This window comes from Rhinolophus hipposideros (assembly GCF_964194185.1).
Source record: "Rhinolophus hipposideros genome assembly, chromosome: 17".
Taxonomy (NCBI): Eukaryota; Metazoa; Chordata; class Mammalia; order Chiroptera; family Rhinolophidae; genus Rhinolophus; species Rhinolophus hipposideros.
Window position 1 is genome coordinate 40,725,125 of NC_138063.1, and position 25,760 is coordinate 40,750,884.

Genomic DNA, 25,760 nt, shown 5'->3' on the forward strand with positions numbered 1-25,760 from the left:
AAATATTCATGAAAAAAAGAAAAAAGTCTATTATCAAAAAGAGGTTCTCAAAAATGTTCAACTTGAAACTCCCAAGGGATTTGGCAGAAGTGTTAACTCAAGGTCTCCTATATTTCACCAAAATGTGTTGGCAATGTATAGCCCTACTAGCCTGACAGGGAGAGAGATGTGAGCTGATCACTTACTCCTATTCCTGTGTCCAACTGTCATCCTCCCACTATCCATTTTTTTTAAATTTCTTTTTATTTTTTATTGGGGAACAGTGTGTTTCTCCAGGACCCATCAGCTCCAAGTCATTGTCCTTCAATCCAGTTGTAGAGGGTGCACCTCAAGGGCCCATGTGGAAATCGAACTGGCAACCCTGTTGCTCAGAGCTCACAGTCTAACTGAGCCATCTGTCTGTCCCCCACATGAGATTCTTTAGAGCCACCTCTAGTTGCTGTTCTGAGACCTTTTGGGGGGCAGTTTATCAGCAAAACTTACAATGTTTGTGAATTCTACAGGAAGTTCTACTAGCAGCAAAAACAGGGCCAATTTCTCCATTAGGCACAGTAGGCAGTGTTTAAGGCCCCTGATGTTTTTAAGATCTTGTGAAAATGTTCTAATTTCAATTTGTTTTCAAATCAGAAGAAAAATAATATAGTAATAATTAATATATACTAATGCAGCCAGCCTGGATTATGTTTGTCTTTATACAAATATAGTTGTAAAATATAATTTTGGTGGCATGGTGTTTTTGTTTGTTTGTTTTTGTTTTTGTTTTGTTTTTTGAAGGCTTAGGAAGAGTACTCCAAAGGCACAGGTGCCTAGTGCCCACAAAAGTCATAATGCACCCCTGAGCAAAAGGAGGGATGCTATGGACTGAATTACGTTCCCTCCACCCAAGTTCACTCTTGAAGCCCTAACCCCCAATGTACCTGTATTTAGAGTTAGGCCTTTTAGGAAGTAACTAAGGTTAAATGAGGTCATGAGGGTGTGGACTTAATCCAACAGGATTGGTGACTTTATACAAAGAGAAAAAGAGACAGATCTATCTCTGTATACACAGGCACCAAGGAAAGACCACCTGGGCACATGGTGAGAAGGCAGCCCTCTACAAGCCAGGAAGTAGGTCCTCACAAGAAACTGAAATTCTGGGCACCTTGATCTTGCACTTCTCAGCCTCCAGACTGTGAGATATAAATACCTGTTGCTTAAGCCACCCAGTCTATAGTATTTTGTAATGGCAGCCTGAGCTGGGAGAAAAGCAAAAAAACAAAAACAAAAAAACAAAAAATGAAAAAACAAAAAACAAAAAAAAAACAAACAGTAAGCAAAGTGAAGAAGTGCCACATGCATCAGCAACTGGCTTAGATGTCACCAGGTGAAATTGGTTGCATCCTAGCACTCCAAAGGCCCAGCTCGACCTTCATTTCTTATTATTGAACTTCAACCTTCAAGTTAGAAACTAGGCAAGCTTGCAATCAGTGCAGTAGTGTTCACACACGCAGACTGAGGGAAAAGCCCTGAGACTGAAAGTCTCCCTCTGTAAGCACAGGGCAGGGAAAGACTGCAGAAAGAAGCTGGCCACTCCAGCCTGGTAATTATAATAGAGTTTATTAAGGGAAACTTACATATGAGGCATGTCTTAGGCAGCTGCAAGGCAGAATGGATCCTTGCCTTGCTTGACAGGTGCCAAAGAATTATATAAGCTAAGGAGAGGGGGGAAGTCACAGGTAACAGTCGTGAATGCTACCAGGTACGGGAAGTGACTTCACATGCTTGACCAGGTCAGGACAAGAAGCTGTTCCAGGAACCAGCACATAGCAGAAGGCAAGAGAGGGGTGCTGATATATGTCAGAGGGAACATCAATTACGATCAGACAGTCTCTAAGGGGGGCGGGGGGACGGTGCAGTAAACAATCTCCCTTCTGGCCTGGATTCAGCTTTCAGGACAGACATCTGTCACATCATGGAACAGTCCACCACACTAGTAGTTAGACAGTCTTTTTTCTTTGCCCACTTGAATCACTATCTATTCTGAAGTTTCTAAGTCAGGTCAGCAGAATGAAAAAAAAAGCTTCTATAGTAGAAGAAATCAGTTATTTTGTTGTAATGAAATTTTATTAACATGAATATACTGATCAAATCACATCCCTAGTCTAGAAGCTGAGATATAATGGATACTTAGCCAATGAAGTAAGCCAGGAGAGCGAGGGTTAAAGAAGAATATGTTTTATGTTGGATAGTGTGGTCATCTGCATCGAATACTATTAAAAGGTCAAGTGAGGTGAAAACAAACAAGTTGTCCTTAGATTTGGCAACACAAAAAAACCAATGATGACTTTAAGAAGAGCAGGTATCCATATGATTGCCCAGCCTCTGCGGGTGGAGGGGAGCTAGACCCTTACATGACTCCTTACAGCAAAAGAATCCCAGGTGGATCATTATTTTCATAAAAATCATTAATACTCTAGAGGAAACTATGAAATAATTTTTATAACCCTGAAAAATAGTAAATTAGTAAAAACATCTGCAACACATGTACTAGACCAACAGGTTAGTTTTCTTAATAAATAAAGAGCTTTTATAAGTCAGATAAGGGGGCCGGCTTGTTGGCTCAGGCGGCTGGAGCTCCATGCTCCTAACTCTGAAGGCTGCTGGTTCGATTCCCACATGGACCAGTGGGCTCTCAACCACAAGGTTGCTAGTTTGACTCCTCGAGTCCTACAAGGGATGGTGGGCTGCACACCCTGCAACTAGTAACGGCAACTGGACCTGGAGCTGAGCGGCGCTCTCAGCAGCTAGGACTGAAAGGACAACAACTTGAAACTGAACGGCACCCTCCACAACTAAGATTGAAAGGACAACAATTAACTTGGAGAAAAGTCCTGGAAGTACACACTGTTCCCCAATTAAAAAGTCCTGTTCCCTTTCCCCAATAAAATCTTAAAATAAATAAATAAGTCAGATGAAAAAACATTAGAAATTGAAAAACATAGAAAAAGGAATAAAATTATTGGAAAATGTATGAAAAGATTCTTAATCTCACTTATGATTAGTTAAATACAAATGAAAACACAATATTTTATAAAATAAGTAAAATCACAGATGCCATTTTTCACCTATCAGAATAGCAAAGGTAAGTGTTGGCAAGGAGGTGGAAACAGGTACTTCCCTATGTTGTTAGCAAAAGTGTAAACTGCAATCTCTTTGGACAGCAATTTGATAATAATCAAAACTAAAATGCACATTTCCTTTGATATACATACACACACACACACACACACACACACACACATATTTATTTATTTTTTCCAACAGTTCTATTTATATATAATTGCAAAGATTTAGGTACCGGGATATTCATTGCATCATATTTTCCAGTAACAAAAGTGACAAACCAAACGTCCAACAGGAGATTGATTAAATAAATTATGTTAATAGTTTTTGAACTATTAATATGAATACCCCTCCATCTGCTAAGTAAAAAGAATTTTGTCTTGGGTGAACCTTTCTCATCTCTCCTCCTAATGGACATGTTCAATAGCTTTTAGATTTATATGATGCAGTATCATGAGGAAAGCAGAGGGCACAGAAAGATGCAAAGCTTTGTGGAATCTACACAAGCTCGGAAAAGAAAAGGTGAATTTATGCAGAATTACTGGGACCATACAAACCCTTCACTGTACCAGAAATGCAATTTGAGATTTTGAAACACTTATTGATTGATGAACTATATTTCATTGACTTAGGCACTGCCCTGAGACTGGCCTATTAAAACATGATCTCAACCATGTTAAAACAATTTTCATAGAAGGTGAAAATACACCACAATGTGACACAGATTATCCATCATGGTGAAATTTTAAATTATTTTTTAATTCTTGTCTCCAATCTTTTGTGTATTTTCAAAGTTGCTACCATAAACATGGATTACTTTGTTATCAACAAAAAAAATGTGTCGTAGAAATAGGATAGTTTATTTAAAAAAATAAATCCTATACCTTTGGGCATTGTCAAAGCTGTATGAAAGACAGAACCAGAAAAAGAAAAATACGGCTAAAAGATCTTTGCTACTGTTTTGTGACTAGTGGACGTAATATGTGGGGCATCCAAATTTCTGCCCATCCCAGAAATGTTTCATATGTTGCTTGAAATTACCTTTACTCATATCAATTACTTTATAAAGGTTTTTTTGTTTTGTTTTGTTTTTCCACAAGGACTTGCTAAAACTGGAAGGGTAACTAACCCCCCAGGATCTAAGGAATACATTACAGGTGTAGTTCTTGAATTTGAGTGTGCATTGGAACCATCTGAGGGGTTTGTTAAAACAAATAGCTGGGCTCATCCCCAGACTTTCAGAAATAGTGTGTCAGGGTGAAGCCCCATAAATTTGCATTTCTAACAAGTTCCCAGGTGATGGTGATGCTTCTGATTCAGTGACTACACCTTTGAGTACCCATGCATAAAGCATACTACTTTATTATCAGCGAAACCACCAGGAGCCAGAGAGCTCACAGTCGGATTAAAGCCAGGAGGCCATCATGGAAGATACAGGGCTCTCAAGAGGAAATCCCTGTAGTTTCAGTGCCCAGCCAGCTGGTTGGACATCTCAGAGCTGAGGAGGTGGGGAGGCAACACAGTAACTTAATCAGTCAGTTTGTAGAGGAGGGACAGAAATGTTGCCTGAATCATGGTCCTACCTAAGACTGGGTTTGAGCATTGCCTCAGATGCATATTTGGTCTTTTCATTTTATGTTGGCATCCACTGTGGGGAGAAGAGATCCTTACTTCCATTTATCTTACCTTCAAAATAGAAATGACTGATGCTTATGAGTGGTCTCAATAATTGAAATGTGAGGGGAAATATTACCAGGAAATGCATAGAAAAAAAATAAGTGCAAGACCAAAAAAATATTATAGTAATAAGAAGAAGCGAGGCAAAAAAAACCCTCTTCTTTATCATTGTGTTACTTGACTTCAACTAAAATTTAAAAAATGGATTGCTCCCATCTTACTAACTCTCCGCGGGTTCCCTGCCATGCTTGGCACCACCAGTAGATGGTGTGGTTCTAGCGCTTTCCTGAAAGTGTGGAGGACGGACGATAACCGTGATTGGGTGACTCCTGCCTCGCGACCGCTGCGCTCCGCCCCTCGCGCTCTCGGATCACAACATTGTAAAGGCCATTGCGCGACACCACCCGGGCTTGGGTGACTGGGTTTGGGAGAACTTGCTCGAGGGTGCTAATCGGGCCTAAATAAATACGTATTCCGCAAACAGGGTCTCACTTTGGGAAAACAGTGTCCATTTGCTAAAAACCATCTCCAACCGAAGAAAGGAAGAAATGAGCTTAAAGCATGAAAAACACACATTGTTGGTACAACTCCAGAAATATTCTCCCAGCCCGGATTCCAAAAGTTCTGCTGCCCTGGTCTGGGAGCCCTTGGCCCCACGCTGGGCCCCCAGGGGCCGCAGGGAGAAAAAGTGCGGAGCCGAGCCATAGGGAGGCGGCTGTGGCACGGACGAGTCCGGCCCCGCCCCACGTAGGCCCCGCCCCACGTAGGCCCCGCCCTCCCCGGGAGGCCTGGCTTCAGAACCGGCTCTGGTAGGCCCAGCAGCGGCACCGCCTAGAGGAGGGAGGAGCTAACGACGCCTTCTCCTTCCTGACCTGCGCGCGCAGCTCGCTGCCGCTGGCGCTTGCTCCTTCTGCCCGCGGGCGCGGGGTCCTGAGAGAGCCGGTGACACCGAGCGCAGCCGAGTCAGGTCGAGCGAGCCGATCCTCCGCCTCGTCCGCAGCCCAGCGCCGCGGCAGCATGAGTGCGCGCGGCCCGGCCCCGAGTCTCCTCCTGTTGTGGCTGTGTCTGGCACAGGTGAGTGGTCGCCGGGGACCCGGGTGGGCTGTGGAGGACGTGGCGGGACCGCGAGTCGCGCGGGGCTGCAGGCCGTGCACCGGTCAGATGCCCTGGCCCCCGAGGGGGCGCAGGTCTAGTCGGTCCCGCGGAAGTTGGTCTAACGGTGGAGTCCCTGGGGTTCCCCCCTCCTCCCTGGTTTCTTTCTAAGGCCACGCACTTTTCCCTGTGGTCTGGAAGAAGGTGACAAGTGGGATCTCCTGGCTTGGCCTGATTTGAGCTCATGTCAGCTGTGGTCACCTAATGTTTGAATTTTGGATGGGGAATCAAAGGGAAGGAGAAACGTGGGTAGACAGGGGTAGGGATCTTATTTAACCTTGTTTTTTCTTAGTTCTGTCACCTACACACGAATTCTGTATACATTTGTTTAGAAGATTCTACCACCTTGTGTCTTTTTCGCCTCCCCGAGAGATGAAAGTGTAAGGGGAGGTAAAGGAAGGGAGCAATTCGTCAAGCACCAAAGTGGAAGTCTTACCTACTTTCCCTAAGTCAGCGTGGTCTTCTAAAGAGTGCGAGTTGCTTGTTATCCACTCCCTTTCACATCTTTGGGAACTGGAGCCCCGGGGTGTGGGTTTGGGGGGGTAATTGGCTTTCCCCTTGTCACAATACTAACTAGCCACAGGATTGAGCCGGAAACTCGGTCGCCTGACTCCCTGGTCTAGCTTTTTTTTGGTTTAGTAGTAGCCTTGGACAGGAGCACCTCACTGCATTTGTGTGTCTACAGGTTTCTCTTTGCACACTGCGGTGGGTTGAGGGCAGGATGGCTGTCTAAGGGTATAGTACTGATTACACCAGATCAGGAGGAAAGAGTGAGCTCTGGGAATCCTGTGCCCTTGTGCCCCCTTGTAGGCGTGTCGGCGATGAGGAGGTAGTGAACCACAGGGAAAGGCAGATTAAAGGTTTTCCCCTCCCTAGAAAACATCTAGGAAACCTCTCCTTCAACTTCTGTATAGCAAGGGCCCAAGAGATAGGAGAAGAGCTGTGCCTCCCTCCTTCAGTATGTGTGTGTTGGCGGTTTGTGTGTGTGTGGGGGGGGGGGCGGGAATCCCCAGCAGTGTGGGCTGTGGAAGAGCAAGTGCTTGGCTGGGAGGGGAGGCAGAGGAAAGCAGGTTTCAGGGACACCGTTGGGGATGGGGTCAGCAGGTAGACCCCTCACTAGCTCTGTGGCTTTGGGCACATTACTTTTTCAAGCCTCAGTTTTTTTTCTGAAGAAAAGCAGTACCTCATGGGATTATTAGGGTTATTAAGGAACATGCTATATAGAGAGACCTCATCACTGTAGTAAAAACTCAAGAAATTGTAGCAGTTATGTGCCTTAAAGAAAATATAGCTGTTCAGTTTCCCTTCAGTCAGGGTCTCAGAGGCAGCCTTCACATTGTTCCGTAGCTGTCACTTGTCTCTGAAATCCTTTTACCTGGAGATGGTATCCAGCTGATTGATGGCCAATGAATGCCTCTCCTCCTAGGACTTTTGGGATAGGTCAGAGGTTGGTCACAAGTCTCTTGCAAACTGCGTGGAAGTCTTGGACAGGTCTGTAAAACTTAACTGGAAAAACTACTCTTGTTAATTTACAGTTTAACTCCCTCAAGTCTGCAGAGGTTTCCAGAAAACCTGAACAGATTGGGGGGAAGGTACCTGCTTTTACAATTCTTACCAATGATAGCTCCTCTGGGTTCAAGGTGAGCACTAATAAAGTTCTGTCACAGAATTACAGACTAACTGTGCTCTGTGAGGTCTAAAATACATTTTGGAGGGATTTTTGCTTTTCTTAATTTAAAATTTTTACAGATGATGAAATAACATTACTAGACTGCGTGGTTTTTAAAAAAAACCTTGTCATCATCCAACTAACGTGTGCAATTTTGAGAAATAATATTAATATATATATATCTCCTGACTAATTTTTATAAGCTTTTTGTTGAGGAACTTGGAACATAGTGAGGCCTGGGTAGGAATTAAGCCATTTTTTGAGATTGGGAATGGTTTAATCTCCTGGCCTGAGAGCGTTAAAGAGTAACCATCTGAAAATGGATCAAAATGTGGGTAGTCTTGCCCAGTCTCTCCTACTCCTTGATTGATGCTGTAAATCAGATATCCTACTAACATCAATAGTCAAGGGAAAGTAGGTTTTTTATTTCAATGAGTGGGCAGAAAACCACTTGCTGAATAGGTCTTTGTATTCCTTCAGTGTTTGTCATATTACCAGGAACAAAGACTCCTCTGGTCATGAAGACAGTATGATCTTTCTTTCCTGGGTAACCCTTCTCCACCCTCAACTCCTCCTAAAAGGGATGTTTTTCATTGTGTTTTAAGGATGACACATTACCTACTGCGGAAGCCTGCATCAGACCATCTCTAATCTGATCCCAAGCGCCCCTTTCAGTCCTTTCACCCACAGTTCTTTGAAGGGCATCAGCTCTCCAGCCAAATAAACTACTTGCTATCAAAACCATGCCCGTCTTCCAAGGCCCAGTTCAAGTGCTCCATCATCCGTGACATTTTTATCCTGTTCTCCCAACTAGAATGCCTTCACTCTGAAGTTCTAAATCTTTGTTGAAACTTCAGCAGCGTTTCCTCCCTGGCAAAAGACTTTGAGTTAAAAGGCCTGGGTATGGGTCCTGCTTGACTCTTCCTCTGACCAAGAGTGATCTCGGGTAAGTCAGTAATCCCCTGGAGTCTCAGTCTCCTCCTCTGTAAAATCAGGTGAACAACTATGCCTACTTATTAGGGTGCTCGTGTAAAGATAGAGAAATATTGTTGGAATTGAACTACTAGATTCCAGGCTCCTTTATGGCAAGAACTGTATTTTACCATCTCCAACATGGCCAGGACTCTTTTATTCTTTTGAATCACCAAATTATTGGACTTTTATGGGTTCAGGTAAGGGGGTAAGGGGGTAAGAGGACGGAGGGATTCAGAGGCTAGTGGAGATCAGAATTGGATTTGCAGTTTCTGGGTGATAATCAGTGACCAAATCAGTGGCCCAACAAGTTTTTCTTCGCTTGGACTATTCCTCTTTGTCTTTGGAATATTTGCTTTGGCAAGAAAAGTAAAACAAACAAACAAAAAGCCACCTCTCTAATGCTAGTGTGCTGTTGGGGAATTTGAGAGGAAAGGTTTAAAATTTGTTCTTCACCTTATTACTGCCCCTTAAAGCCACAGAAGAACTTAAAATATTGTCATTCACTAATTTTATAAATATAAAGTGGTTGCTATGGACATAGTGTAGGATACAAAAGTAGATCAAAACAGTAACCTATATAGAAAGGAGTCTACAAACTGTAAAGTGATATGTAAATGTTAGTAGTTTCTCTTCCTGTCTTACTCATAGTTGATAGGAGGAAGGGTGAATATATTTTAAAAATTACAATGCAGAGTGTGCTCTAATAAAAGTAAGGACAAAATGTTATGGGGAATCCATTTCTGAGCTGACCTTTGGAGGATAATGGAGCTGACCTTAATGGATAAGAGGAAAAGTGGAGAAAATAGGGAGGAAATTACCTAATTGTTAACTAAAACCCGGTATACTTAAAAAGGGTGAATTTTATGGTATATAAATGATCTCGATAAAGCTGTTTAAAATTGACATTCTAGTTTACAAGAAACTAAAGAAAAAAGAGTTACCTAATTTTTGCATGTACTTTCATTGCTAGGACACATCTGATCTTGTTTTAATCTCGCAGAACATCCTTTACGATAGGTGTGATGCCATTTGTTTTTCAGTTTTAGGCTCCAATTTGTCCTAAGGTCACATAGCTCTGCAGACTGGGGGCTTGAGACACTGTCTTCTGTGTTCTAAGTTACTCAAATTCAAAATATTGCTATCAGTTTATTGCTATTTAGCAAAGTAAGTTGAGTGGGTGTTCAGTAGCTGTTCCACTTGGCCAATAAGACATATCATTGAAGGCACGTTTCTAGCTTCAGTATGGTTTCTTCGAAAGCCAGTGGTAAATCAGGGATAGATTTAGCCTGCTGGTCTGGCTCATTTATTCACTTGCCACACTGGAAGAAACCTGCAGACAGTATACACTCCCATCTACTTCCATAGTTTTGTTTTCGTCTTGTGACTTAGATTAGTTTTAAAACCTGTGGGTATTAGAGCTCAGAAATGTCTAATACTAACTGGTAGGTAGTATGACCTTGGGTGAGTCGCTTAAAAAAACTGCAAGCTAGTAGGGTTATCTGTAAAGTGAAGACGAGCTGAGCCCTTCTAACTCTAAAAATATATAACTTAAACACCCATCTGTAGGTGTGCCTGGTGCTCACACATATTATCCTTTATTCTATGGATATGTTCACCCTAAGTTGGCTGTAAAACAGAGTTCCAGACATTTCCATCAATAGAAGTTAGGCCAGACCTGTCATATTTGTTTCATCTGCCTGCCTGACTCCAAAGGAAACAGCAGGCAACTTACTGTCTGGACAGCTTACTCCATGCATCTCCCTCCACCCCGTCCTGGGTTGTCCTGACTGGCCAGGCCAGTGCCTCTGCTCCCTGCAGAGGCTTCTCCCTCCTTTCCCTGGAGCTGGAGCTGGGTGTGTCTCCAGGTTCTGCCACAAGCTTTCCCCATCTAGGACAGTTTCCCCATCTAGGACAGTGACAGAGGACCCAGCCTGCCCTCTGCCTGCGGTGGGATGGCTGAGTACAGGCTGGAAGTTGAGGACAGTCGGTTATACTGAGGAAGTGAGTCATGATCTGACAGCTGCTTAGAGATGTACTTAAAAAGATGTAAATGGTACTCATTTCTACAGGCGGGCAGGTTTGTGTAGAAAGAGGGACACATAGTGGACGGGACAGCCCATCTCTGGAGCATTGTCAAAATCTGAGGATTCGTCTTGTGTACAAATGGAGCTGGAGTTTGAACAGTGCAGCAGCTGGGGGTGGGGTGGGGATGAGGGAAAGGATGGAGACTGTTTAACTTGGTGCTCAGAATCTCGCTTCTCATTATTGGTTTTGTCATCGATGAGTTGTGTGACCTCAGAGAATCTTCTCAGAGCCTTTATGACCTTATCTATAAAATGCTACAATAGGGTGTCTGAGAAATAAAGGAGGCAATGATGGAGAAATCACTTAACTTTGTGCCTGTCACGCTGTTGCCGTTCAGTGAGCACTTGAATATGAGTTAATTAATACTTCATTCATCAGGATTTTCTAAAGGCAGCCTGGAGTATGGGATTCTGTCACTGATATTCGGAGCTTCTCCATATGACAAGAGGTGCTTTCGTATAGGTCTCTGTTAGAGTCTATTTAGCGATTGCTATCGTTGCTGACATACAGCCAAAAGGGCATTTGTTTTTGTAGCCTTGCCTAAACTATTACTTTATTGAAAGAAACTTTCCTATCCAGTCATATACCCAATAATTAAACTCTGGAGCATGTTGTGAAATACCCATATGACCTAACCTTTCAAAGTAGAGATGGTCTAGCCTTGTAATTACTGAATTCTGAGTTAAAGCTAAAACAACCAGCAGTTATCACTTCTGAACATTTTACATAATCTAGTTGGTCTCCTTTAACTCCTTGTGAATTTTGATGGTTTCTGAATCAGTGGACACTGAATGAGGTACTCTAGGGAATTTCGAAGAAGTATAACATCTGACTCTGCCTTTTATGATTTTATGGCCTTATGAGGGAGTCAAGACAAAAGCAAGAAAATACTCGTGCAATCTCTCCCCACATATACAACTTTGCAATTCTCATAAATATAAATTCTGCTTGATCCTAGGGCAGGATCCAGCAAATTATGGCCTGGCCAGAGCCTGTTGCTGTGCATAAGGCTTTCCTGGGACACACACACGCCCGTCACTTACCAGTTGTCTGTGCTTCCTCTTGAGCTACAACAGGCGGAGCTGAGTATTTACCACAGAGACCTATGGCCCACAAGCCTACAGTATTTAATACAGTATTTGGCCCTTTAAGGAAAGGCATATTCACCCCTAGGACAAATATGACACTCACCAGAGCTCTGGGCACAGTACACCTACTGACTTATGCAGTGAGGATGAATGCCCTGAACCCTGGCCGAGTGCTGCCTGGGGCTGACCTGCCTCTGCCCCAGGACAGCTCACCTCGTCCAGGGAGCACCTGGCCTGGAACCAGGGAGTCAGAGTTAAATTCAGTTGAGCCAAGGAGTCTTGGGTGAGGCTTGTAAGAGGGAGACGTTCCAGGATGGGTTGGACTGAAACCTGTGGAGAAAACAGGGGGGCTGGAGACAAGCCTGGAGTCCGGCCTGGAGACCTGAGTAGATGCCGTTAAGCGCAGGTCGGTAGAGCCAGAAGCCGACTGTGGAGGGTAGTCGAGGTTTATTTGTGAAAAAGCTGTTTAAAAGTTACTTCATTTGTATGTGTTTTTGTGTATACATCTCTGCAGCTTTGCCTGTGGAGAGGAATTAAAACGTAGAGCACCTAGATCTAATAAGTTAGTGCTGATTACAGCTGAGAAATGGCGTGGGGGATGGGAAGCGATTTCAGTATTGTATCCTTCCTATACGCCTGTGCTGTTTGTACACAGGCATAGGACGTATTGCAGGTGTGGTGCCAGACCCCTGCAATGAAGTGAGTATTGCAGTAAAGTGAGTTGTAATCCTTTGCTGGTGGGAGATCTTGCCTTCAACCTGTAAAAACACACCACCTGTGAAGGGCCATAAAACGAGGTATGCCTGTATTTGTGGTGAATGGATATTGATTTTGTAATTAAAATAAAACCAATTGTTTACTTTTAACATTTTAGGAATTGGCAAAATTTTTAAATGCTTAAATAAGATAGTGCTTGTGATTATGTAAGATGAACTGTGAAGAACTGTTATCATTCTTTGGACTTACCCCATTACTTAAGTGGAGCTTTAACAAGACCCATTATTAGAGATCCTAGGTGTGTCAAGTGACACTCAGACCCACAGTCTTTGATCCTGTGTGAACTGACAGTCACTCTTCTGTTTAATCTTAGAAGGATAACTGAGAACCGCTCTCTCCAGTCCATGCCACTGGGCTTTTCTCTTACACGGTGAAGGACATCTGACGTGTTACTTGGTGGTAGAATACGCACAACATAAAATGGACCATTTTTATGTGTACAGTTCAGTGACATCGAGTACGTCACATTTTTGTACGGCCATCACCACCATCCACCCCCAGAGCTGAGTTCCTGTTTGATCAGGTGCACTTTTGGCTCAGGCAGACCTCAAACATTGATGGGTTTTATGTTGGTATTGGGCATAATGCTTCCTTCCCCCCGTGAATGTTATCGATATGAAATCAGCACCACGTGTTCTTGAATCGGAGTAAAGATAACGTGCAGCCACTTTACTTCTGTTATCAAGTGCTTTGCTTAGAAAGGAGGTGAGTGGCCTGTGTGTGAGCCCTTGATTGTACAGCGAACCTTGGTCATGTGAGCATGTGCTGCCCTGAAATCCAGGGATCTGAAGGTGCATCTGTCCTGGTGGATAAGGCCTGACCTCCCGCTGTTCTGGGGTGATTTGGAGACTGAGAATCCAATCGCTCAGATGCCAGCGGGGTTATGGGGGAATACAGAGATGAGCGTGCCAGCCAGTGGTCCATTAAGGAGTGACCCTTAATGCAGTATGAGGAGTAAGAGCTCGGACTTCTGAACCAGTCAAGCCTCAGGTAGGGTCTGACTCTGCCATTTCTTAGATATGGTCTCAGGTAAGTCACTTTACCTGTGTAACCCTCAGTCTCCTCCTCTGTAAAATGGTGTTATTTTAGTACCAGCCTCACAGATGTGAGGATTAAGGGAGCTAACAGGCACACGTAGCCATTATCTGGATGCTGGACTGTGCATGGGTAGGTCAGGCGCATGGGGGAGGTGAAAGTTGGAGAGTGGCCTTGAGTGGTAGCACGGGGTGTAGGGGAGGGAGACCAGACTGGCGTGAACTGTGCAGAGGCAGGCAAGTCCCACTTAGTGTGGGACAGAAAGGAAGGAAGGGTGGGAGACAGAGTGTGCAACAGAGCCAGGTGAGGCATCTGGAGCTTGTCTCACAGGCAGTGGGAAGGGAAGGTACAGGTTTCTGAGCACCAGAAAACCTGGCAGCTGTGGCTCGGGGACAGCTAAGAGGCCTCTATGTCTGGGAGACATTGCCAAGGTCTGGATGGGAGGTTCTGAGATGGACAAAGGATGACTGTGGGATCAGCAGCGAAGGGGTGGGGGAGGCAGGGGCTCAGGGGACTGCCCCAGGAGTCACCCCCTGAGGTTGGTCAGAAAGGTGCTATAGGGACAGAGTCCCAGAGAGCAGTTTCCAGGCTCTTGGCCTCATGTGGAAAGGTGCTGGCTTGGTTATTAGATGGCCATCCGCTGTAACTAGTTGGCCGTCAGCTGTAACCAGTTAGCCGTTAGTCACTAATATAACTGCTATGGCGACACTGGCAAGTTGGTTGGCAGAGAAGTGGACGGCGGATTACGGATCATGTGAATCCTGTTTCCTATATCTCCAACCCAGCCGCCAGGGAGAATATAGTGGTATGAACCCCCTATCCATGGCTCCATTGGTGTTCCTTTTTGGCCTCACCATATTCTGTGTCCAACCGCCAAGAGTGGGACCAGAGACCCTGCATTACACTTGGCGCAGCCAGCAGGGTCTCAGCCAGCATGGAGAACAGGAAACGCGATCTGCCTGGGAGAAACATGACCCCTTGGTAAATTGGTGGTTCTCTCGAGCCTCTGGATGTCATACCATCCTCTTGACCATAGCAAGTGTCACCTGCCTTTTGGTGGTCTGCTGCTGCCGTGGGTTCCTAGACTTGCGGACATCTTACATGGGGGCCACCACCCACTCGAACCCCTGGCATGGCGAGCAGGATTCCGACCAGGTAAGAATGATGTCCGACTCTGGGCAGGAGGACAGGTGGCCCCCACACAGTGTGTGGTGCCCGGTGGCCACTGTTCTCAGGAGTTGGACCCTGTGGCGGGGTGGGAAGACGTTGATGGCTCTCTGGCCAGCGTGGAGAGGGCCCTGAAGGTTTTAACTGAGCAGTTGCCAGTGAAGGCGAGAAGCGCAGCCGGCCACGTGGGCTGGATGTTCCTCACTGCTTTGTGCCATAACACAGAGGAAGCGCCTATTGATGTAGCTCAGTTGCTGGACCAGCAGCTCTGGTGGGAGGTGCTGGAAGCTCAGGTCCGCCAGTAAGAGGAGGTGCTCCACGGTGGAGACTCTGAGGCAGAGGCGGACATCACGAGTGGAAGTGATGTAGCTCCCCACCCCCACGCCCGGCCCATCGTGCAGCAAAAGGTGAAGCATGAGCAACCTTTGGTCCCTGGGGGCGTTGCTGCAGGCAACCCAGCTGTGACTGAGTTCACAACCTACACCTCTTACACTCCCACTGAGTGGCAGGAGCTGGGAGGCCAGTACCGAAAGCATCCTGGAGAGCCGCTGCCGCCCTGGCTGCTGCGTTTATGGGATGAGGGGGCAGACAGCATTCTCTGCTCCCCAGGCGAGATGGAAAAGCAAGCCTTCGTGACAGTGCATCTGTCCCTGCGACAAAGGTTACAGAACTGCCATAGGTTGGCCCAAGACCAGGGCAACCACTCTCTAATGGAATGGCTCACTGCTGCGGTACTCACAGTATGGGGACAGGCTGGTGAGCTGCCAGACACTGAGTCAATGGCAGTCATATACGGAACTTATGCAAATCATCTGTGAAATGGGTATGAGATATGCTATTTTCAACCCTAATATGCAGGGGCCAGATGACAAGCTTTTTACAGCCAGCATGAGAGATCTGGTTTTGGATACTGCACCTGTGAGTGCTTTTGGATCCTTGGTTGCCATTCTTACGCCCTATGTAGGGTGGCGGATCCATGAAGTTATAACTGCCATGGCCACCCTAGGGGATGTTGAAAGTCGGAGGCGAAGGAAGTTAAGACAGGAGGTTCGAGAAGTCAAGGCCTGGAAGCCCAAGTCAAAAGTAAAGGGGCGAGATTGCCGGCCTCAGAAAGTAGCATGCACGCAGATATAGCGTGATCTCGTGGCAGCAGGGTTTGATCAGGAATAAATAGACTGACAACCCAATACACTCTTGTTGGAACTTTGGGAACAGCTGCGTCCGGAACAGCAATTCCGGTGAAGCCTAAAGGAGAAGTCGGGGAAAGCTCGACCCGTGTCCCTCCAGGACTTCGAGGCTGCTTGAGGCTGACTCCTTTCAGCTTGATTAGGGGTGGGGCCAAGGTACCCAGTCAGAGGGGATGAGCAGGGACCGGAGGCCCCACATGGAACTGTCCATACATTGGTCCCCTTCTAATATGCAGAGGGTTTTGGCCCTACTGGACACTGGCACAGACTGCAGTCTCGTTTATGGGAACCCAGAACTGTTCCCCGGACCAACAATCTGCATTGATGGCTGCGGGGGAAAGACTGTGACTGTAAAAGCTGTTTCATTACCACTCGGTGTAGGAAGGCTTCCCCCTCGTACCAACAAGGTTTATGTCTCCCCCGTTCCAGAGTATATTCTAGGCCTCAGCTTACAGACGTCGGTAGGAGAGTTCCGTCTCCGGATCCGGGTGGTGAAAGCGGTGACACACGGGCATGCTCACCACCGTCCTCAAGTGTTGCCACAGCCCTGGCGCGTGGTTACAGTGCGACAGTACCACCTGCCAGGAGGGCAGGAGGAGATTGTTTGTACAATATTGGAATTGGAGAAGGCACATACTGTGAAGCCAACGCACAGTCCCTTTAACTCCCCAGTATGGCCTGTCGAGAAGCCAGATGGGACCTGGCGAATGACTGGACTATAGGGAATTAAATAAGGTGACGCCACCCTTGCACGCGCAGTGCGTTCAGTACACGATTTGATGGATCATCTGACTGTCCGCCTGGGAACATATCACTATGTAGTGGACTTGGCAAATGCTTTTTTCTCCATTGACTTTGCACCCAAGTGTCAAGAGCAGTTTGCTTTTACTTGGGACGGGCAGCAGTAGACTTTTCAAGTCCTTCCGCAAGAATACTTGCACAGCCCCACTGTCTGCAATGGGCTCATGGCCCAGGATTTGGCACAGTGGGATCACCCATCCTCTGTGGCCTTGTTTCATTATGTGGATGTTATTTTACTAACATCTGATTCTCTAGATTTAGAGCAAGCAGCTCCCTCTCTTCTCCGCCACCTGAAGTCATACAGCTGGGTGGTGAATGAGGAAAAGGTCCAAGGCCCTGGCTTATCCGTCAAGTTTTTGGGTATTGTGTGGTCGGGTAAGACAAAGATCATACCTGAGGCGATTATTGACAAGATACAAGCCTTTCCCCGTCCGACCAAGGTCTCCCAACTGCAGACGTATTTGGGTTTGCGGGGGTATTGGTGGGTGTTTATACCCCATTTAGCACAAATTGCAAGGCCCATGTATAACATGATAAAAAAGGGGGCCTCATGGGATTGGACAGCCTCTATAGAGCAAGACTTTGTTGCCACAAAACGGGCAATACAGCAGGCACAGGCTTTGCAAGTAGTAGACACTGGTCGCCCATTTGAACTTGATGTTCACGTAACCCAAGAGGGGTACAGGTGGGTCCTCTGGCAATGGCAGGAGCATCTCTGGTTGCCAGTGGAAAGGAGCCAATTATGGAAAGGAGCAGAGGTCCGCTACTCTCTAATAGAGAAACAGCTGGCCTCTTTGTATACAGCCCTAGTGGCCATAGAAGCCATCACAGGAATGACACGGGTGTTGGTTGGAACAACCTCTCCCATCCAGGAGTGGGTCCATTCGTGGACCCAGGGACCCAAAACAGGGCTGGCACAGACCACCACCCTCACCAAGTGGGCTGCTTACTTGGAGCAACGTAGCACCCTTAGTTCAAGCTCTTTGAGCTCAGAGCTACAACAGGCCCTGGGGCCTGTGGAGCTTATAGCCCAGGCTGAGCCAAGCACTCTGCCTAGAGGGGAGGACTTGGAGCCCTCGCCCTACAAAGGACAGTCCCCAGTACCTGAGGATGCCTGGTTTACCGATGGTTCTAGCCGAGGGGCTGCAGCTGTTTGGACGGCTATTGGTGTGCAGCCCAAAACAGACACCATTTGATTTGATACTGGGATAGGCCAGAGTAGCCAATGGGCTGAATTACGGGCTGTGTGGATGGTAATCAGCCACGAGCCCGGGCCCCTAGTTATTTGTACTGACAGCTGGGCAGTGTTCCGGGGCCTAACGCTGTGGCTCCCTACATGGAAACACCAAAATTGGTTAGTGGGACACCATCCACTGTGGGGTCAAGCCATGTGGCAGGACCTCTGGGACCTAGGGCAGAGAAAGGAGGTGACCCTAATGCATGTCACAGGTCACTCCCCCTTAGTGTCCCCAGGTAATGATGAAGCAGATGCCCTCACACGGGTCCTATGGTTAGAACGGGCTCCTGCCACTGAGGTGGCCCATTGGCTGCATAGGGAATTGCAGCACGCTGGAAGCCAAACCATATGGCAGGTGAGCAGACGCTGGAGTCTGCCTTTGAAATGGCAGGAGATAGCAGATGCCTGCTATGACTGTGCCATCTGTGCCCAGGACAGCCCCCAAAGGCGGAGGCTCCCCTGGGAGACACAGCAGATTACGCGAGGGAGGGTGCCCCTCACTTGCTGGCAAGTGGATTACATTGGACCCCTGCCTAAGGCCCGCAATGCGATATACGCATTCACAGCAGTGGACACAGCTACGGGGTCGATGTTTGCTTGGCCGTGGCCGGCTGCAGATCAGTGGCATACAATGGTCGCTCTTACACGGCTGTGCGCCCTCTATGGGCGCCCCCAAGTTATTGAAAGTGACAGGGGTACCCATTTTACTGGGCAAGAAGTGCAACGCTGGGCTGCCAGGGTGGACCTATAATGGTTGTTTCATACCCCCATATAACCCACAAGCAGCTGGCATGATTGAACGCTACAATGGCCTTTTGAAGTAAGGCCTCTAGGTGTCAAAACACCCTCGCACGATGCGTGACTGGGCCTCGTGTCTATGGGACATCCTGAGAGTCCTGAATGAGAGACCACGGAAGGGAGGGCCTGCACCAGTAGAAGCTCTGCTACATCGAACGGCCGCTCCCATTCAATTACAACTTACCACCAGTGAGACTCTGTTAAAGCCAGGCTATGGCAGAAATGGAAACATTTTGCCGCCAGCACCCACATGCTTGAAAGGAGGGGAACGGCAGCAATGGACTTGGCCCTGGCAGGTCAAAAGCCCCCACTGTCGATGGTTGGGCCTGACAGCCCCATGGCGGGCTGGTTTGACTCATTATTTGCAGGTGATGCCAGGGGTGGTGGCTGAGTGGCCACTGCAAGTGACTGTGTTATATGGAGGTCCCGACACCGGGATGATTTTGCGGGGAACATATATGCTCTCGCTATGAACGGGCCCCTGTCACTGATGTGGCCTATTACGGGGCCTCCTGTTCTGCTACATGTTGAAACTATGTAAGGGACCTCAAGCACCTCCATAAAGGTTTGGTACCATGAACCGGGAAAGGTGCCAGTGGCAGCGACCCTCCTTTCCCAGGACAAAAAGCTAGCATGTATCCTCCCAGATGGAAGGAATTTGCCATTGTTGGTCCTATGACTACTATTTCTTTCCACCCATAGGTGCCTATGGGCTAATACAATAGTGGATTGGGCCCACACTTTTACTGATGTGGCTCATTAGTCATCTGGTCAGACTGGCACGGAACTGCCCGTTAGTTCAGCCCCATGTTGCCACAGAAAATTCGCCGCTCCAGGTGGCTGTATAAATAGACATCGGGGGATACCCCTGGGACATTTCTTGAACTGAACTAGAACTTTTTTCTCATGGCCTGGATTCCTTGCACAGGGCCCCTCACAAAGGACGCTGGTTGTGTGGAGTGTGAAGCGAGACCCTGAAGGGGTGGAGTGTAGGGACGGAGTCCCAGAGAGCAGTTTCCAGGCTCTCGGTCTCACATGGAAAGGTTCTGGCTCGGGTAGTAGATAGCCATCAGCTGTAACCGCTTAGCCATTAGCCACTAATATAACTGCCGTGGCTAAGCTAGCAAATTGGTTGGCAGAGAAATGGACGACGGATTGCGGATCGTGTGGAGCCTGCTTCCTATATCTCCAACTTAGCCGTCAGGGAGAATAGTGGTATGATCTCCCTATCCATGGCTCCGTGGGTGTTCCTTTTCTGCCTCACCATATTCTGTGTCCACCCACCCGGAGCGAGACCAGAGACCCTGCATTACAGGTGCCTAGGCTTTAAACCCTGGTGAAGAGGGATTGGCAGTGGAGGCGGCTTTGGAGGAAAGATTAGTTTCCCTTTGACCACTTGGGGTTGTTGCGCAGGTAGTTGGAAATACAGGTGGAGAGGAGTTGGGGTGGTTTAAAACCGAGAATGAAATCGGAGCAGCATTTATAGGTAGGATCAGGTGAAAGCACCAACTAAGAGACAAGGTTGAAAATGTGAGAGAGGAGGTCCCTCGGGGAGGTTTGGGAATGCTGCACTAGCCAGGCCTGGAAGTGACGGAGACTGGCTCTCATTTTTCAGCTGGAGGTAAGAGGAAGGGGGGTGAAGGGAGAGAGAGCTCTGAGGTGGGAACTAGGCCTCATCCTGCCCGGTGCAGCTGCATGAGGACATGCACACACGTGTGCCTTGTACAAGTGGGGGGAGGGGAAAGGGTGTAATGCTAGAGTGAGGGCCTGAAATAGGCAGTAGATTGTATTTTATTAAGACTGTTTCCTGGAACTAGTAGAATGTTCTGGTTTAAGTTCTGGCTTTGCCACTCTTGGACAAGTTATTTAGCCTCTCTGTGCCTCATTTCCTCATCTGTGAAGTGGGTATAATAATAGTTCCCCCTCATCAGTTTGTTGTAAGGAGTCATTGGGTTAATATACGAAGAGCAATTCAAACCATGCCTAGCACACAGTAAGCGGCTTGTAAGTGCTTTGAGCCTCACTGGCTTTGGGCTGCTACTTGAGGCAGGATGAGTTTTGGAAGCAAGCCTAAGAGCATTGAGTCAAGCCCAGTTTTCCTGGCCCCAAGTAAACCTCAGGTGTTTCATTTTCTTCAGGTCTTTGGAATCTCTTTGCTGAGGTCCCAAACAATTGGTCCCAAACGTTAATAATAATTCCTTATATTTGATGGTCTAGTGCTTTATAGTAGTTTGCCGCGTACTTCCATGTATATTCCCTCATTAGTTCTTCACACCAAACCTGTGAGATAAGCAGAGGTTATGAGCTACAGTTCACAGGCAGGAAATCTGCTCAGCTTGGTTCAGCATCTGCTCCAGCTGCGATCGGCCTCAACAAGCACATTTGTTAAGAGCCTCATGAGTTCTGAGCATCAGCAGCCAGGACTCCTGACATCCACGCCTCCCCTCTGACCCCACCTCTCTTCTACCAGATGGGTGGAAACAACTTTGCGTTGAGACAAAAGATATAGATTATAAAGGATGATCTTTGTGAATAGGAACCAAACAGCATTGAGTCATCTTTCTTTTATAGCACTGAGTGCTGAGAAAGGAGAACTTAGCAAACACCCATCTTGTTAGTCACGCCAGACTCATGCTTGTGGTTTGTTTACTAGGTTTCTGCCCCTCCTGTGGGTGACAGGCCAGAGTGCCCTCCCCAACCCCAAGGCCCAGACCTGCTTGCCCTGTTGGTCTTTCAGAATTCTGGGAGTTCCAGGGAGGGGTTCTTTGTATTTAAATGACAGCTCATATCAGGAGTTATTGCTGGTCAGTTTTTTGGGTTTTTTTTTTGCCTTTTCAAACTTCAGTAAATGGATAATGACCTTTTAGTTGGTCATTCCAGTTTTTTAGTTGGTCATTTCAGAGCAATTCCAGAGTTTTGGAATTGCTGGATTTATGGAATTTCCCTAGAATTGCTGGGTTTATGGAAATAATTGTGATTCTTTTTACATAAAAATGGTGGAATTTTGCAACTTCTTATCAAAGATTTGGTATGTGGCATTGTTGAAAACTTGTTAGTTCCTCATTTGTATAATTTTCTTCTCTTATGGCCTAAACATATGACTTTTAATGACTCAAGAGAGGGGTAAGTTGTAATTTCTGTTTTAAAATATCTGAAGAATGAATTCAGAGACAAATATTGACCCTTTAGATTCCCCCCGCATATACTCCCCAAACTCCTGCCTGTTGTTTCTTTCATGTTTTTAGGGCTTCAGGGCCTGTTGTGGGATTTGTATCTCAATGCTAGGGACCAAGACAGTCTACTTTAGCTCCTTGCATATGTGTGGGTCATGTGCCACCACCACCGGAGAGAATTCACTCTATTGCATATAGTCAATTTTTTTTTTTAATGGCTTTCCACCAGGTATCGTAGGAGCCACGGTTGCTTCTTATTATCTTCTTTCCCTAGGGGATAGATGATTGCAAGCCTGTGCAAGCCGGTGACCCTGGCCAGCTTGGCAGAGCTCAGTGGCTATGCTGACACAATGATTCACAGTGCACCCTCCTCCCCTTCTGAGGTTTCTGACAGCCTTGTGATTCTCACATGGGCAATGAGTGGCTCTTGAGAAATTGTTACATAAGAGGTTTTAAATTTTTCTTTTAAAAATGATGAGGTGATTTTCCTTAAAATTAGCACATTCCTTGCTGTGTACTTATCTTGAGGACCGGGTGTTTATTCTTGCTGCTGCTTCTTACTTAAGGTTTATTGATGTTTGTGGTTTTGTTCCTCACGTTAGTCATGATGTGCTGCTGTTAATTAACCTAAATACGTATGGAAATGTTCTTTCATTGTGTGGAGCTTATACGGTTCCTTATCAGATGTGCCAAAATAGTGCCTGAGTAATCGCAAACTCACATACTATCTTATCTTGCTTCCTTTCCTCAGCACGGATTCTTAGCGATTCTTACATGGAACTATAGTTTCTTCTTATGAACAAATAAACCAGCAGGAAATCAGAATCACGTAAATAAGTAGTTTCTATTACCTACTTCACTGATTTATTGGACAAGTCCCTTGGGGCATTTGGTCTATTTTAATTAATATTTTTCAAAATGTTAAACTAACCAGTATCTCTTGCTGTTAATCTCATTTTGCACGTAACTTTGGAAGGTTCTGTAATGGTGTTTGAGTAGGTACTTTTTGCTGTTGAAATTTACCCTTGAGGCCCTGATGACTGAGTTTTGTGTTGACTTTCTGCAGGTGTTTTCACAGTCCTGTGTTTGGTATGGAGAGTGTGGAATTGCCTCTGGAGATAAGAGGTACAATTGCAAATACTCGGGAGCACCAAAACCATTGCCAAAGAATGGGTATGATTTAGTGCAGGTAAGTTCATTATCTTGGGCATTGAGAGTATAAAAAGTTAATTAGAGATCCTCTGTAATTATATCTTAAATATTATTGTGGGGTGGGGGTGGAGGTGAAATCAATAGGCTTCAATCCTATCCCAAACTCTGTAGCACAGGATGGTAGAGAAGATAACATAACTCCAGAGGTTTAAGTTTTCTGGGGCTGACTTTATGCTTTTCTCAAAACGTTTCCCTTTAGCGGAACCTATTTAGGGACTGAACTTGGTACCTCAGATGTTGTTCTTTGCTGCTTCATCAAAATATGTCAGAAGTTAGCTTTTTTTGGTTCCTAGAATTCAGGCCTTGAATGGACGAGGCTGCTAAATATGAATCTTTTGTCCTCTGTTCATTTTAGTGATTCCTCTGTTTTCCACTGAAAGCCTGTGAACTCGCGCTGCTACCAGGATTCTATTTTCTGTTGTCTCTTTTAGCATCTCTGGTACACACAGATGTTAAAAAAGAACTGGTAAAACCAAAATGAAACGACTCTTTTTAGAGGCTTAAGTAATCTAAAATCAAGGTGACATGGTAGCAGGTGTCCTAGACTCCCTGGCTCCTTTCATCAGAATTATTTAAGGGCATCGACTTTCCCTGGAGTGACTAATGGAAATACACAGCAAATAGCATTCTGGTTAAATTTAAAGAAAACAACCCAAAAAGAGGTAAAATGATTGTCAAGGAAGGAGAGTGAGCTTCCAAATAAGAAAAAAGTTTGAAATGTCTCTATTATCTCTATTTTTGTCAATCCCTAGTTTATAAATAGTAAATTGATAGCCTTTTAAAAGAATTCTACAAGAACTTTGCAAATATGTGTCTTCACCTGGTGTGCCTAAAAAGGTTTATGGGAATGAATTTTCTTATTTTGTTGCGGAATGTTTGTCCTTATTTAACTATGCCAGTCTGATGTCCATGCTTTCTCATCCTAAAGGAGCTCTGTCCAGGATTCTTCTTTGACAATGTCAGTCTTTGTTGTGATGTTCAGCAGCTTCAGACACTGAAAGACAACCTGCAGCTGCCACTACAGTTTCTATCCAGGTAGGTTGACCACCAGGCAAACAAAAAATGGATTTTAGGTTCAGCAGGTCCTCAAATAATGTCATCTCGTTCAACGTCATTTCATTGTAATGTTGATGAGATGCCATTGGAACTTAGCTCTTGTTTATATCAATTAGCCTTTGGTAAAATTGGTTTCATTTTATTTCCTTTCACTTAAAGTTGCAGAACCTACTGATGACATTAAGTGAGGATTTACTGTACTTGTTAACCAGTGACATTCCGATTTCCTTTAAAAATTTTTTTTTATGTTAAGAAAGCAATCTTATGACTTCTCAGAAATAATGAATGATTTCTGATAAAGTCATAATTACCAGGCTTAGTTTTCTTCTTATTTACACTCAGAGTTGATACTTGGTTTTCCTCTGAGATTTCTTCATCCCAAAGGCTATCTGCACTGGGTCCTTTCAGACTTGAGCCTCTGTGCACCGTGGGGAGGACAGGATCCTGGTGGTTCCACTCAGGTCACTGACCCAAGACCCTCATCCGTACAGTCCACTGTCACCTCTCTCTCCTCGCCTCCCCTGGTTTGCACATGGATCTCTCTTGCTATAGTGACATGATGTGCTAGAGTCCCAGTCCTTGGTAGAGCTGGCCTTTGGTAACTGTTAGCAAGATTGTTCTGGCATAGTTGCCTTGTGTTGTCAAAATCAGTCTGCTCTCCAGTCTGTTCTCTGTGACCCGGACAGTGAAAGGGCTTGCATAATAGATGTTGTTCTCTACGCTTCACAGCTTTTCTCAAATGTGAAAAAGAAAAAAAAGAAAAAAAAAGAAAACAAGCTATTGGTGGTCTGTGAACAGCACATTGTGATATCTTTTAAATTTTTCACACTTAAGCACCCTGACAAAGGTGGACGGGAAGGACATATGATGAGGGGAAGTGCTTCTCTGTGCAGGTATTACTGCCCATATCACTACAGGTAACAGAGCACAAGTTGGCGTCCACAAGTTGGAAACCCTGCTTCTTTCCAGAAGTTTAAATCAACAATACAGAATGGAAAACCAACCCTAAATTGTTTTTTCAGGGTGACGTACAATATAATAATAGATCAAAAAGTGGAGAATCTAAGTGGGCCAGCATAGCCTGTGGAAGGCTAGTGGATGTTGATGGAGCCAGGTTAGAGGCACCATTCCGTCAAAATACATTCTTTAGCACCTACTCTAGGAGTGCCATTATGGACATAAACATCAAAAGATAACCAAGTTTTCCCCATGTTGTCAGAGATACCAAAGCTTTATAATAGCAAATATTGAGAAGCTAATATATGGAATATTATGTAGCTGTCAAAATCGGTGTCTGTGGAGATTAGTAACATGGAAAGATGTGTGTAATTCATGAAAAGTGATAGAAAATGTGCATCCCAAGAGTGGTTTTTGCTATAAATGGTATAATTGTTACTGTTTTTGTAACAGTAAATCTCAAGACTCCTGAAAGAAAGTCAGTGTGTGGGTCTGCCCCTTCCCTGCACCAGAGGCATTGAAGCTGGGACCACACCTTCCTTGTTTTGTCTTGTGTGGTCACCTGGATGGGATCAGAGTAGAGAGCAGTCCTGATTGGTTGTGTTGCAAGAA

The 25,760-nt window shown here is 45.7% G+C and overlaps 1 protein-coding gene across 3 annotated transcripts in view; it reads left to right on the forward strand.

The window, feature by feature from the left end:
• The first annotated feature begins 5,605 nt into the window (after positions 1-5,605).
• NPC1 (NPC intracellular cholesterol transporter 1) overlaps positions 5,606-25,760 on the forward strand; it is a 53,864-nt gene continuing 33,709 nt past the window's right edge. The window contains exons 1-3 of one of the 3 annotated variants that reach the window (XM_081078753.1): positions 5,606-5,853; positions 22,990-23,112; positions 24,064-24,170. In XM_081078753.1, the coding sequence (XP_080934879.1) occupies positions 5,797-5,853; positions 22,990-23,112; positions 24,064-24,170 (287 nt within the window). In that variant the 5' untranslated portion in view covers positions 5,606-5,796. Of the gene's footprint in view, positions 5,854-13,249; positions 13,516-22,989; positions 23,113-24,063; positions 24,171-25,760 lie in introns of those variants that run through there. The other 2 variants (XM_081078755.1, XM_081078754.1) reach the window with 2 other exon arrangements.